Source organism: Mytilus galloprovincialis, chromosome 10 (assembly GCF_965363235.1).
Source record: "Mytilus galloprovincialis chromosome 10, xbMytGall1.hap1.1, whole genome shotgun sequence".
Taxonomy (NCBI): domain Eukaryota; kingdom Metazoa; phylum Mollusca; class Bivalvia; order Mytilida; family Mytilidae; genus Mytilus; species Mytilus galloprovincialis.
Genome location: NC_134847.1, coordinates 74,304,676 through 74,319,965, shown reverse-complemented (window position 1 = coordinate 74,319,965; position 15,290 = coordinate 74,304,676). Strand labels below are relative to the sequence as shown.

The following is a 15,290-nucleotide window of genomic DNA, read 5'->3' as shown; positions in this document are numbered from 1 at the left end:
AAATGAGACTTCAATTGTCTGTCTAAATCTATAAACAATGGCCATACTAGTTTATACTGGCTAAAGTCAGTTATAATAAGGAACTATATACTATAGTAAAAATATGTACAGTACATTATCAATACTTTACAAATCATTCAATCTCTGACATTTTCGATTCACATCATCAATTTTACTATGATACCGTATTCTATCTTTTAAAACAATAGGCCATAAGAGTAAAACATTTATTCTAGCACAATCTTAATTTGATATTCTTCCTTTAACCAATTATGCTTCCGGCGTTGTAATCAGGATCCCTGTAAAAGAATAAAGGTAAATTAATCTCATGTTCTGAAATACGGGGAATACATGTAGTTAATTAACGATAGGTTTAAACTACCTCAGACATTTTTTCTATTCTTTTTGATAATATATTCCTACATTTTACAAATGTATTTCGATAAAGTTATAATCAGATTATGAATCATGAACGATTTTCATTGATTTCCTTTTTTCATTGTAAACGTAGTTGAGCAGGATGTTTCTGTACTATGAAATCAAATAAAGAAGCAAAACTTAAATTAATTGTCTTTCTTAACATATCTTTTCACTAATTAAAACTTTCTCTTCGAAGTTTGTATCAGTTGCGTATTCAGAAAAAGATAAAAAAAAAAAAAAAAGTTCCTCTTCGTACTTACGGTTTTTCACAAATGTAATGTAACCCTGCAGTCTTATGGCCATGGTGGGAGTCACATCTCTGGTCATCCCAATATAATTGTGAACCATTAAATACAGTCATCATACAATTCTGCGACAGATTTCCATTTGGATACCCAGGAAGCCAAGCCGAAAAGCCACTGATTACACCTCCTGTTTCTAGCCACTGCCAACGATTTTCAAATGTATAGTCACTTGCTCCCAGCCAGAAATGGTTCAAACCCCAACCTGTTAAGATTTACAGAAAAAATGTATGATTTAAAAAAATTGTATTAAAAACAGTATAAGGCCTCCTTATTTAACTAATTTTTTTCTCCTGTTTTCAATACAAATTTAAATTATAAGATACTGAATTTGATCTGATTGCATATACACTGACTCAATCAACTATCTATCTCTCTTCACTTATTCTATTGATCTGTCAACATTTGAAATGCAGATTAGATCTTTCCAAGTATATGAATTTTATAGAATGCAATAGGCAGAACAAATAAAATTTTGACGGCCTAAAACATGGTAAAACTATAAATAGTATATGCAAATATACAGTATGCAATTCCATTTCTGAATCTTAAAGTTATTGTACTATGGACAATTTGAAACATACAAATATTTCCCTTCATAATTATATTTAGTACTATTTGTTCGGAAGCATGTAACACACAGGAAAACAATGCATAACTGAGTCTCCTCATAGGGTTTTTGATTGTATGATTACTTGATTATTTTTAAAATGATTATTTGATAATCCGAAAATTGTACTAATATTAATCGATTATCTTGTTTAAAAAACTAATTAATGATCATGTGATTATATTGGCAAAATATTTGAGTTTATATCAATACTTGAACATCCCCATGATGGGCCTCATAATTGTTTGCTTGTTTGTTTTTTTTTCTAAGTTTTGTTGCTAAACTTACTTGTGAAAACATTAAGAAAATCGGCAATGAAATTGTGTTTTGCCTGATTGTCATCTGTGGCCAAATAAGCTTGATGTCTTCTGCAATCTGCCTGTTGAAAGAAAGAAACTATTAACAAGATACCATGAGCAAAAATAAACGTTTTGTGTTCAAATGTTTCTTAAATTGTCATAGAAAGAGTATGAAGTCAGTTTTGGGTTACCTTTTTCCAAACATGTTTAGACGTAGAATGGTTATTGGTCGTATGAATTTATAGATCATTTTGTTTTCCTGTAATCGAGATCTCAAACTTAAAGGTTTTTATAAGGAAAACCTATAAAAGAGTTAAACCAAAAATTAAATCACAAAAATACTGAACTCCGGGGAAAATTCAAAACGGAAAGTCCCTAATCAAATGGCAAAATCAAATGCCAAAACATATGAAACTAAACAAATGCACAATAACTGTCATATGCCTGACGACTTGGTACAGGCATTTTCAAATGTAGAAACTGTCTTATTATGTAAAGCGTTGCAAAAATATTTAAGTACGTTTAGCTGTAAGTCTACAAGTGCGATCATGTGTATTATTCGCTGCAAATCCGGTACGAATATTACCCATAATTATTTTTATGTTAGGCGTGACTTTTTTAGTCTTAAACTACAGTTCAACATTACTTAAACTTCATTTCTTAACTATAGTAATAACCAGTATTTGTACTCTGCATAAACCATATCGAAAGTATTCGTACACTGCATAAACCATAACGAAAGTATTCATACACTGCATAAACCATAACGAAAGTATTCGTACACTGCACAAACCATAACGAAAGTATTCGTACACTGCATATACCATAACGAAAGTATTCGTACACTGCATGAACCATAACGAAAGTATTCGTATTCTGCATAAACCATATCGAAAGTATTCGTACACAGCATAAACCATATCGCAAGTTTTCGTACTCTGTATAAACGTTAACGAAAGTATTCGTACTCTGCATAAACCATAACGAAAGTATTCGTACACTGCATAAACCATAACGAATGTATTCGTACACTGCATGAACCATAACGAAAGTATTCGTATTCTGCATAAACCATATCGAAAGTATTCGTACACAGCATAAACCATAACGAAAGTATTCGTACACTGCATAAACCATAACGAAAGTTTTCGTACTCTGCATAAACCATAACGAAAGTATTCGAACTCTGTATAAACCATAACGAAAGTATTCGACCTGTGCTTAAACTATAACGAAAGTATTCGTACTCTGCATAAACCATAACGAAAGTATTCGAACTCTGCATTAACCATAACGAAAGTATGTGTACACTGCATAAATTATAACGAAAGTATTCGTACTCTGCCTAAACCATAACGAAAGTAGTCGTACTCTGCATAAACCTTAACGATAGTATTCGTACACTGCATAAATCATAACGAAAGTATTCGTACACTGCATAAACCATAACGAAAGTATTCATACACGGCATAAACCCTAACGAAAGTATTCGTACTCTGCAAAAACTCTAACGAAAGTATTCGAACTCTGCTTAAACCATAACGAAAGTATTCGAACTCTGCATAAACCATAACGAAAGTAGTCGTACTCTGCATAAACCATAACGAAAGTATTCAAACTCTGCCTAAACCATAACGAAAGTATTCGAACTCTGCATAAACCCTAACGAAAGTATTCGAACTCTGCATAAACCATAACGAAAGTATTCGTACACTGCATAAACCTTAACGAAAGTATTCGTACTCTGCATAAACCATAACGAAAGTATTCGAACTCTGCATTAACCATAACGAAAGTATTCGTACTCTGCATAAACCATAACGAAAGTATTCGAACTCTGCCTAAACCATAACGAGGTATTCGAACTCTGCCTAAACCATAACGAAAGTATTCGAACTCTGCATAAACCCTAACGAAAGTATTCGAACTCTGCATAAACCATAACGAAAGTATTCGTACTCTGCATAAATCATAACGAAAGTATTCGTACTCTGCAAAAACCATAACGAAAGTATTCGAAATCTGCATAAACCATAACGAAAGTATTTGTACTTTGCATAAACCATAACGAAAGTATTCGTACTCTTCATAAACCATATCGAAAGTATTCGTACTCTGCATAAACCATAACGAAAGTATTCGTACTCTGCATAAACCATAACGAAAGTATTCGTACTCTGCATAAACCATAACGAAAGTATTCGTACTCTGCTTAAACCATAACGAAAGTATTCGTACTCTGCATAAACCATAACGAAAGTATTCGTACTCTGCATAAACCATAACGAAAGTATTCGAACTCTGTATAAACCTTAACGAAAGTATTCGTACTCTGCATAAACCATAACGAAAGTATTCGTACTCTGCATAAACCATAACGAAAGTATTCGAACTCTGTATAAACCTTAACGAAAGTATTCGTACTCTGCATAAACCATAACGAAAGTATTCGTACTCTGCATAAACCATAACGAAAGTATTCGTACTCTGCCTAAACCATAACGAAAGTATTCGAACTCTGCATAAACCCTAACGAAAGTATTCGAACTCTGCATAAACCATAACAAAAAAAGAGCATTTAATGAAAGTCTATAAATATTTACCTCTGCATCCAGCCAAACTTTGGCGGTTCTACTAAAGTATAAACATTCTCCTTGAAATAATGCCCATCCCTTATCGCAATCTGGTATAACAGCTCCTAGGCCTGGATATACAAAGAGAATGAACATGAATGTATCTCTATACCATATTTTGTCTAACTAATCTATAAAATATATTGTGTACTATTTTTCTATTCTCAATTGTATTCTGTTGGGTTTTATTGTCATTTGCATTGCCCGTATTAAAGAATCAAGCAGTAATTAGTATAACAATAATTGTTACATATATTTACTTTTGTTGAGAACTAAATAACCTTGTTCAATAACGCCATGTAATAATGTGTCTGAACAAGGTAGGACACCTTTTCAGTGTGTGTCTTTAGTTAAATCGTATTGTCCTGTATATGATATTTTGTTGAGGGTATATTATTGATATCGTCTGTTAAAATAGTTCACAACTTGTTATAGCGATTTGGAGACTGACATATGGTAAAGACATCCGTCAATTGTTTAAAAACAAATGTTGAATTGTTTTAGATTTCTTTTTTGGGTTTTGTACGGTTTTATTGCTGTGTTATCTAATTACATTAATATTTTGTTAGGTTTACAAGATGCACGTATGTGTTGCTACTCTTCACAAATGCCGATGAGTACATTAATCATCTATACACAGATGCTTTAAGGCATAAATAATATGCAGTTTCTTTGCGATCCAAAATATTTACCTTTACGAAATATTATAAAAGTTGAACACAGTAAAGACTTCTAAATCTGTAACTTTTCACATGTTTAGCTTATTCTATTCTAATTACCTATGATAAATGTGAACAAAGCCAACGCCACCATGATTTCGTCTTTGATAAAAGTGTCAAGATCTGACAGCTCTCTTTATCTATATTTGTATTCACTGAGCATGTTTCAATTGTATGATTGAGGATTGACCTATTTTGAAATCTCGTACACTTACTTTAGTACTCTTAAAATGGCGTCTTCACATAACAATTCAAGTGCCAAATAACCTTTTCAAGAATCCATTTAGACTTTTTTTCCTTTATTTCGATGTTTGCACCTGCATGTTTCTATTTTGAATTCTATCGCATGTAAGAAACTTATTCTTAGAAAATCTCTGAAAAGAACACCTTATTATTTGTTACATCACTGATGAAAACTAAGTCGTTTTTTCAATCTTAGAATTTGATAAAAAGATTCGTATGCGCTTGACAATCGATATAGACACGTGTCTTAAAACAGCTGTAAAAATGGATACACTATACTTCTATCGGGATAAACATTTTGCGGGTCGTTCTTATTTTCTGAGTGTCCATACTTTCTCGTTGTAATAAATCATTTGTTGAAATGTGTGACAAAATATCATGAACTGTTTCGCATATGCAGCTGTAACACATCGTTTATCAGAAAAATGACTAAGACTGTTGAATATTAAATGAAGTCTACTAACAAAGAAAAAGAAAAACGGTCTGTCCTCTTTATTTGCAAATTGTTTCACTGGGCAGGTTAAAGAGCTTGTATACATGTTGTATAAACATTTGTCAATTTACATTGCACTATAGACGAAGGGTATATGTTAATGAAACAACACAGATAGATACCAAAAGATCGAGACAAAATTATTTTGAGTTTGGTTTTGTAGTCTAGAAGGGTTGGGGTGTCATTAACTAATATATGAATTTGAAAGATTGTCAGATTTTCAATGGGCTACTACATGACATTGTTCAAATATTTCGAATTTTATAACTTTCTTGTGTTACTGTCGTGTTTCATTATCTTTATTTAACAGTGTCTTTTTTTGGACTATTGTAAATCGTTTTTTGTGGCCATGTTATTGTCTTGTGTTCCTTCGACTACTTGTTTTGATGGCCATTCTCGGTATCTTCGACTACTTGTTTTGATGGCCATTCTCGGTATGGACGTAACATATTAAATCTCATCCAAACGCATTTCATAACGTGTTTAAACGATATTTTCACAATTTACATTGAAATTTGTGAATATTGATTTTAGTTTGAAAAGAAAGAGAGGTGTTATGACTAGTGGTGAGGCAACTATCCAACAGAGTCAAACTGACATGAGTGTATTGAAGACTAGGCCGCATTTAACATCGAAGGTCCTCTCTTTTTCATTGATATATAAAGTGTTCATATGTAGCATTTCAGATATTACTATTAATCAATCGTAATATATGTCAAATCTATTGAATAATGATAAAACAACAAAGCAAACTTCTAAAGATTAGAAAGTCGGACACGTTAGACAAGTATAGCGAAGTACAGATAAAGTTCAAAATTCATTTAAGAGTAATTTGATAAGCCGCAGACTATGTATGGAATTACTTTATTTACACTATTGGTGGTTGGTTAGTATTACAGAAAAGACTATATTTTTTATTTTTATTGTACACTTACATTATATATACACTCAATGGGTTAAATATACAGTATGCATCCAAAGGGTTAGAAGCTTAATTTTTAATCGTCCAGAGATTGTAATACTCTTCGATTTAACATGCAACATCATAAGCAAGATCCATTTTAAGGGTAGCCATTATCACAAACGAATAACATTGTCTAAACAATTGTTTACATACATGTATCGGTTATCTTTGAATTTTTGTATAATTAATCATTATTCTTTATTTCATTAGCTTTAGGTGTAGTACAACCAAAAAATCTGTGTCCTTTAGATTGGGCAGAGTTTAAAGGTGAATGTTTGTTCTTCGCTAAAGATGGCAGAAGCTGGATTGATGCTCAGGTAATGATACAAATATCAATAATAAATGTTTGACTTTTTAATATAAGCAAAATGCAAACAACTTACACATCTGTCAACATATCATATCACTTGATACCCATGCTGGTATCACCATTCACGTATCTTTTAATGCTTAAGTATTTGTTTGCTTTTACATTGAAGCGGAAATTTTTTTCCCAGACATTATAACTGATTCTCAAACATTAATCAAGTTTTCAATGTTTTATTCTGAAAGCAACAATTTCGATTTATACACAGATGTTCCTTAAGCATGTTTAGTTTTTGAAATAAACATTTCAATAAACCAAATTCACGTTGATGTCTGTCAATTTCATATGGCACTAGACTCATATTTGATCACAATGTATTTTGCGACAGTATTTATTATTGTAATTTATTTCTAATAGAGAGATTGCAGAAGCAGAGGAGCATACTTAGCATCAGATGACAATCCTGACAAACATAACTTCATGCGACAAGTGATGAGTGCCCTTAAAAGTAAGACTGAAAAAATCATCTGTAAAAACATTCAATTAAAACCAACCTTTATGTCAACCTAATACCATATTGTTTTGCGTGGGAGTTCATTGTGTTCAAGCCGTTTGTTTTCTTAGCACATTGTTGGTTATATAATTGAATTTTATGCTACTGTGATACACTTGAGAGGTTTTGCAAGCTATTAAACCAGGTTTAATCCACGATTTTCTACACAGTCAGGAATACGACAGTTGTTATCAATTCGTTTGCTGTGTTTGAGAGTTTGATTTTGTCATTATGTTGCTTATAATATGCTTTCAGAATTTTCTTCAGAGTTCGGTATTTTTATTACTATATTTTTTGTAGAAAGCAAAAGTATAACAAACAAGAAATAGATGAAACTACATTTATACAAATACAGATAGAAAGGGGAAATCCGTTTACGCATTCACTCTGTACCTACCGTATCGGTTAGAGAGAACAAAATCTATCGATGCTAAAAAATCTCAACAATTCATTTATAGAATACCGAAAAAAAAAATACCAATTGAAAATAACAGATGGAGGGAATTGCTTAAATTTAAGGAATTAGATACGGCATTCATAATTCCATTATTTAGCTTAAATTTGTCTTTTGTTCAAATTATTTCCAATTTGAAAACATTATACTCATCTTATTGTAACAGGTTATTCTATCCATGTGTAGATAAACCTTAGCTTATTATACTTAAAATCTTTCAGTTCTGATTGCTTTGTTTGATATAATGTTGGTGTATTGGTGGTTTTTTTTTTAGAAGAATCGGATTATTTGACCATCCCCTCTGGTATCTTTCGTCCCTCTTTTAAAGATTTTGTCAACATAGAACGGGATGAATAAATCTCAAATATTCAACAAAATGTATAAAAAAAATGCTACATATAATTTTATTAATATCCTTTAAAAAAAGACTTTTTTCTCCGATAGCTTTTAACATAGATGGATTTTATTTGGGTTCCGATGATTTTGCCTTTGAGGGTACATGGAGATGGATGGAAACTGGCTTCCCAGTCTCGTCCTTTACTGCATGGGGCTCAGGCATGCCTCAAGGCGAGGACGGCCATAATTGTATGAAATTTAGCTGGGAGGATAACGAAGCTGTTTGGGTTGACGAGGATTGTAATCAACGACGTCATTATATATGCGAAAAACAGTAAGTTCGGATTTTGATAAGCATTAAAATTGAGAATGGAAATGGGGAATGTGTCAAAGAGACAACAATCCGAACGAAGAGCAGAAAACAGCCGAAGGTCATTAAAGGGTCATTAATTCAGCGAAAAAAAATCCCGCACCCGAAGGCGTGCTTTAGTTGGCCTCTAAACAAAAATATGTACTAGTTCAGTGATAATGGACTCCGAAATATATAAATAAACTAAAATTATAATACTACAAGACTAATATAATAAAGGCCACAGGCTACCGGCTTGGATTTTTAAGTATTGTTTATTTCACAGTTTGTACAACTTCTCATGAAAAATTGACATCCGATTAAATTAGATATTCTTTTATATCCCTTTTGATCATTTGGCTCCTAACGTTGCTACATATTTTTACATCCATGGTTTTTCAATTTTAGTCTTGAGAGTCAATAAGGTTAATCCATTAAACCGATTCGACTGGACTAAGATCCACAAAGTGCTATTTGTATGTTCTGCAACTATATCAAGGCCTGTACCTATTTAGGAGATTGACAGTTCATTTCCATTCGATTGATGTGTTTGAGCTTTTGATATTGACATTTGATAATGTACTTTCCAATTTGAATTTCCCTTGAGTTATGTATTTTTGTTATTTTACTTTATTCATGAAGCTTCTGGTTTTCAAATGTTAAGACTTTAGCGTTCTTGAATATGTCAGTTGTTTCTATGTATTTTAAAATTTGTTTTGTTGCATTTCATTGTATCTGTTGTTCCGTTGTTTTCCTCCTATAGTTGATGTGTTTCCAGGTACAGGCGTTTTTTAATCTTCTTAATAACGTATTATAGTATTCTTTTATTTATCTTTGTAAATTATTACTTTTAGCAAAACTACATCCCGTCTTTGTGTTATTGTGCTATGGTAAATTTTTGTATTCTTGTCTTTCGTATTGCTACAGAACTGTGCTTTCTCTACATGCCTTTTTGTTTTTCTTTGTTGACATATTTGCTTGTTTTTATAGTTATTGAGATTGATGACCCATACTTTTTTTTAAATTTTCACCTATAATGTCTGTTTGTTTTGTTCACACTTCGGTGTCAATATAATTGAACTTTATGTGACTGTCATACAAGTAAGAGATTAAGCTAGCTATAGCATCAGGTTTAATACACCTTTTCTACATAAGAAAATGCCTGTACCACGTCAGCAATTTCATAGTTTTTATCCATTCGTTTGATGTGTTTGAGCATTTGATTTTGTCATTTGTTTAAGGACTTTCCGTTTAGAATTTTCCTCGGAGTTCGGTATTTTTGATATTTTACTTTTTTTCCCTCAGTTTTATTTCGGTACCCGAATTTGTTTTCTTTTACTCGATTTATGACCTATGAACAGCGGTATTCTGCTGTTACCTTATTTATGGTTTATTAACAGTAACCACTATGACAATCACATTGGGTGTTCATTCCAATATAATCATCCTTTCAACTTCAACATGATTGACGAAATTCAGGAAAATGATCTCAAAAGTTAAGTTAAAAGCTTTCCAATATTATTAGTTACATAGTGTGCTAGTGACCTAATACGGTATATATGGGATCAGTAAATTCCATATGGGGTGAGAGCGAAATTCGAATCCCCATACGGAATTTACTGACCCCATATATACCGTATTACATCACTAGCACACTATGTAACGAATTTATCCTACCGACTATTTTAACGTGTGAAATTTAAATTAGTGACCTGTCAAAACGAGTTTCATAGTTTCATAGTTTATTAAAGAAAACTCAGCCGCAGAAGACTGCGTAACAGGAGCATATTATACACAATATAAATCACAACATATTTCATAATACATTCAGTATACATTTTTATATTATACATCTTCAGAAATAAATCTTTGTTTATTGCAATTTTAAATCAGACAAGCATCTTTTCTACCTTTTGAATAAAAATTGACAGCTGAGACAGCACATTATTATTTAAGCATAACCAGTACTTTTTTAACATTCGGATATTTTAAATAATATAGAGGTATGAACTTCCCCCTTTAATCTTTAACTTCACAATTGGTACATGTCCATGTATAGTGGTACACATCCCCAAGACCAGCTTTACAAAGTGGACAAAGTCTCTCATTTCGTGGTACATTTCTCCATTTTCCTGTTTCAATGGGAAACTTTGTGTTACATACCCTTAGTTTACATATATTAACTCTATGACCCCGCCTCTATTTTAACAGATATGGTTCTAAGCAAAACTCTTCTTTGAAGTGTAAATAAAATTCCCCCCTTGATGATTTATTTATATCAGAGAACCATTTTTGAATAAACTGGTCCTGAAGACGCTGCCTCACATTAGTTTTAATATAATTATAATCAACTTGCTCCGGAATATTATATACTTCACAAAAGCCACAGTCATTAAACACGAATTTTACATAGTTAAACCATTTGAAATTATAAACTTCATGCTCATGCATGTACCAAAATAACTTGTACAGTTTACCCGATAATTTTTTATCGTTTGTTGCAAGCTTGTGCCAAAATCATACCATTTTTAACTTGATCTGCAGTTCAAAGGTAAATCTTCCAAGTTCTCCATACACCATAAAATTTGGCGTAGAGGATCGCACCCCCAAAATGCGCTTACAAAACTGTAGATGTAATTTTTCAGTATTATTTTTATTTTCAAACACCCATATTTCCGAGGAATAGGTCAAAATAGGAACCACCAATGCATCAAATAATTTTAACTGTAAATCAATCGGGAGTGAGATATTTTGTATCTTCTTGTAAAGAGCGTAAAGTGCTTTTTGAGCTTGGTCTACCAGTTTTTTTCGATCTTGAAAGAAGTTTCCGTTGTAATTAAACAGCAGACCAAGATAAACATATGAATCTTTAATTTCAATAATTCCATTACATAGTTTAAAAGTAACATTCTTATAAAACTTTCTCTTTGAAAAAATTACAATCTTAGTTTTTGATACATTCACAGTGAGTTTCCACTCAAAACAATATTGCTCAAAAACATTCAGAGCCTTTTGCAACCCTTCTGCCGACTCCGCAAAAATAATAGTGTCGTCGGCGTACAGAAGAATAAATAACTTGATATACAAATCAAGATTTTCTGTAAATTTGTCATTCATAAATGTTAGACCTTCAACAAAGTTTTCATCCAGATATTCCTCCAAGTCATTCAGGTATAAGGCAAAGAGAAAAGGTGACATTTTTTCTCCCTGTCTTACACCTACCTCACACGGGAAAAAATCTGTTTTTAACTTAATATCCGTATACATGCTCAAAATAACTTTAAACATTTTCCTACCAATGTTATATTTTAATAATTTTTGCCATAGTCCCACCCTCCACACTGTATCAAAAGCTTTTTTAAAATCTACAAAAGCGCAAAATAATTTCTTTCCCGAACAAAAGTACGAGCAAGTCTTCAATACTGTTAGCATTAAGAAACTACATCCATTGATCCTACAAAAACAGATGCCAAAAACAACAGCTTGTTAGGTTTAAATGTGTCTTATGAATTTATTTCCAACTTAATCATCAATTTCTTCGTCTGTTTAAACCTTTAAGATTTTTTCTCAGTCCCGTTTTGTTTTTATAAAGGGACGTAACAGCACTACTAACCGTGTATGAAATAAGCCCCGCCTCCCTTCTTACCTAATATGAAATATAAAGGGACTTAACACCACTACTAACCGTGTATGAAATAAGCCCCGCCTCCCTACTCTAACCTATATACACGGTCTCCACGCGGACGCTTTTAACCAATCAGATTCCTAGAAATGTATAGGAGGTAAGATAATAAGTAAAACAGCGCAATCACATCATTTTAACTTTTACTACTACAATAATAATATAAAATAAAGGTAAATTAAGTTTCTTTGTGTTTGCATATATGAAGAAACTGAATACTGTAGCTGTTACTGTAAAGCTATGTCATATACATTAAAGAGATAATACCAACAGAAAAAACAATACTGAAATGTATCAACATTTATCAACCAGGTTCAAACTACTATTTTCTAGATAAGAAAATGTCTGTACCAAGTCAGGAATATGACAGTTATTATCCATTCGATTGATGTGTTTAAGCTTTTGATTTTGCCATTTGATTGGGAATTATATCTAGAAATTGACTATGAGGATTGAAAACAAAACTTAACGACAAAAGAGATGATTTCAGCTTCCCAATTGTGACCTTTTCATTTTTAAACCTAGAGTTCCAAGTGGTGAAGTTGAAATCATCACTTTGTCAATTTGACAGACGCCATCACGAGTTGGTTGGCCGTTTTAGAATATCCGTTATACAGATGATATCGGATATGTTCCTTTTGTCGTTACTACAATCCTTTTCCCTTTTCCCGAATGTGACCTACCGAATTAGACTATATACCGGCTTTGAAATAGCATGTCTAACACGACGGGTGCCACATGTGGAATGAGATCTGCTTACCCGTTCGGAGCATCTGCAATCACCGCCAGATTTTGGTGGATTTCGTGTTGCTGTTGTATCCCTATTTGTGACATATTTACCTATTGTATCTGTTTGTTTTGTTCACGCATCGTTGTCACTACAATGAAATTTGATGCGACGGTCGTACAAGTGATAGGTTTAGCGCTATAAAACCAGGTTCAATCCACCATTTTTTACATTTTAAAATGCGTGTACCAAGTCAGGAATATGACAGTAGTTGTCCATTCGTTTGATGTGTTTTATCATATGAATTTGCCGTTCGATTAGGGACTTTCTGTTTTGAGTTTTCCTCAGAGTTCGGTATTTTTGTGATTTTACTTTTTATACATTAATAATTTTACTTTTCAAAAGAAATTTCATAATTTTTATTTCAGAGCAATTGATTTTAGAAATAATACGCAGATCATTGGAAGATAGACGTACAGATCCACGAACTTATGTTTTCAATAAATTATGTTTTCGTATGGTATTAATATATATATATATATATATATATATATATAGTGTATATTGACGGAATGATTGTTAGTTAATTTACAAATACCAGTAACAGGTACATGTATTTCAAACATTCTTAGAACTAAAAAAAAACCACAAAAAACACTGAAATATTGGCTTATCGTAAAAAGGAGAAGCTGCACATAGAAACGGTCAAAATTCAACTAGATAAAGAAAGTATCAATCCAAAAACTTCCAAGTGTCGCTGAGGGTGTTTAACGTGGGAGGAAATATAAGGAAATAATGTATGATTGCCAATGAAACAGCTATTCACCTGAGTTTAAATGAAGTGAATGTACGCAATTATATGAAAGTAATATACCTTACATGAACCGACGACAGTCACTACACTACAGGCTCTTGACTTGCAACAGGCACATGAACAAATGGTTGGTTTAAACATGCCCGTTGTCGTACATTTCCACTTGTTAAGGGGGCTCGCGGGTCTAAATCAACTTTTTTTTTCTAATATAAGATTTTGCTATTTTTTTCTATGATTAAACTTTATCTTATACCTAATAGAAATATAAAATAAAAATACGTGGTCACCGTTAAATGAGCTCACAATCTGCCTCCGAAAGAAGCATACATTTTTGTTCATGTCCTTTTTTTTCTGTTGAACTAATAGGAGAAATATTGGTAATATCGAAATAAAAAAGAACTGAATTACAGAAATCACTTAAACTTTACATTTATTTACTTTATGTACAGCTTGTTTGAAAACAATAATAAAAAATTAAGGTCACCGATGAGTTGAAAAAGATATTTCATTTTAAACGTCAAAAAATTACATTTTTGCACCAAAGGGAGATAATTTGGAGCTTTTTCAATGATATAAACATTTCTAAAGTCATCTGTGGCCAACCCAAATCGATTTGTCTGTGTAATTTTTGTACCATATTATATAGTAATAAATAATAGTGTAATAAATAAGATTTGTAATGAAAAAACAAATGTTTAATTTTTTGCTGAATTTTTTGTACCCGCAAACCTCCTTAAGGCAAGTCATTGTGCTACATTGTTTTCTATTTGCACAAAATTCGCCATAGATTATGAAACAACAAAATTTGCCATAGATTATGAAACAACAAACAAAATTCGCAATAGATTATGAAACAACAAAATTCGCCATAGATTATGAAACAACAAAAGTCACCAAAGATTATGATTGTAAACATCTGCCATAGATAAGGGATGGAATGTCGTCATATTTGCCATAGCTTAGGAATCTACCAAAGATTTAGAACCCATCAAATATTTGAGTTCAACATATAGTGTTTGTAAAAAAAATGTTAGTTTTCTCGTTTGAATTGGTTTACATTGTTCATTTCGTGGCCTTTTATAGCTGCCTACGCAGTGAACAAGAGTTGTTAATTACAATGAATCTAACTTGTACAGGACATGATTTATGTATATTGATGTGTCATGTTCATGTTTGGCTATGATTCAATATCGTTGACGACACCATGTTGCGCGATCTTGCAATATTCTTAACACAGTAATTTTATTCTGACGGGGTCATATTTTTTCTGTTTTGTATTTGTCTTATAATCTGTTTTTGAACTATGTTTTTGATATATTTCTCCCTGATCTAGAAGAATAGACCCAAATCACTGTTGCCATGTCAGTTGCAATTAACAGTTTATA

At 32.1% G+C, this 15,290-nt stretch overlaps 2 protein-coding genes across 2 annotated transcripts; one reads left to right on the top strand and one right to left on the bottom strand.

Annotated features, from left to right (window-relative positions):
* Positions 1-213: 213 nt before the first annotated feature.
* LOC143048367 (hepatic lectin-like) lies at positions 214-5,175 on the bottom strand. Its single transcript, XM_076222020.1, has 5 exons — positions 5,044-5,175; positions 4,235-4,335; positions 1,621-1,711; positions 681-927; positions 214-299 (listed from the first exon to the last, which is right to left on the bottom strand). The coding sequence occupies exons 1-5, from the start codon at positions 5,075-5,077 to the stop codon at positions 263-265; spliced, it is 510 nt and encodes a 169-aa protein (XP_076078135.1). The 5' UTR covers positions 5,078-5,175; the 3' UTR covers positions 214-262.
* Positions 5,176-6,477: 1,302 nt separating this feature from the next.
* LOC143049340 (perlucin-like protein) lies at positions 6,478-13,614 on the top strand. Its single transcript, XM_076223014.1, has 5 exons — positions 6,478-6,605; positions 6,894-7,000; positions 7,408-7,498; positions 8,442-8,667; positions 13,520-13,614. Exons 1-5 carry the CDS (start codon positions 6,569-6,571, stop codon positions 13,560-13,562), a joined length of 504 nt encoding a protein of 167 aa, XP_076079129.1. The 5' UTR covers positions 6,478-6,568; the 3' UTR covers positions 13,563-13,614.
* The last annotated feature ends 1,676 nt before the right edge of the window (positions 13,615-15,290 follow it).

Bases quoted from the DNA above. Each gene is read 5' to 3' on its own strand.
- LOC143049340 (XM_076223014.1), top strand. From the start codon at position 6,569: ATGTATGGAATTACTTTATTTACACTATTGGTGGTTG. The intron at 6,606-6,893 runs GTTAGTATTACA...TTATTTCATTAG, and splicing joins ATTTACACTATTGGTGGTTG to CTTTAGGTGTAGTACAACCA. The intron at 7,001-7,407 runs GTAATGATACAA...TATTTCTAATAG, and splicing joins GAAGCTGGATTGATGCTCAG to AGAGATTGCAGAAGCAGAGG.
- LOC143048367 (XM_076222020.1), bottom strand. From the start codon at position 5,077: ATGGTGGCGTTGGCTTTGTTCACATTTATCATAG. The intron at 928-1,620 runs GTAAGTTTAGCA...AAATCTTAACAG, and splicing joins TTTTCTTAATGTTTTCACAA to GTTGGGGTTTGAACCATTTC. The intron at 300-680 runs GTAAGTACGAAG...ATTCTTTTACAG, and splicing joins CATTACATTTGTGAAAAACC to GGATCCTGATTACAACGCCG.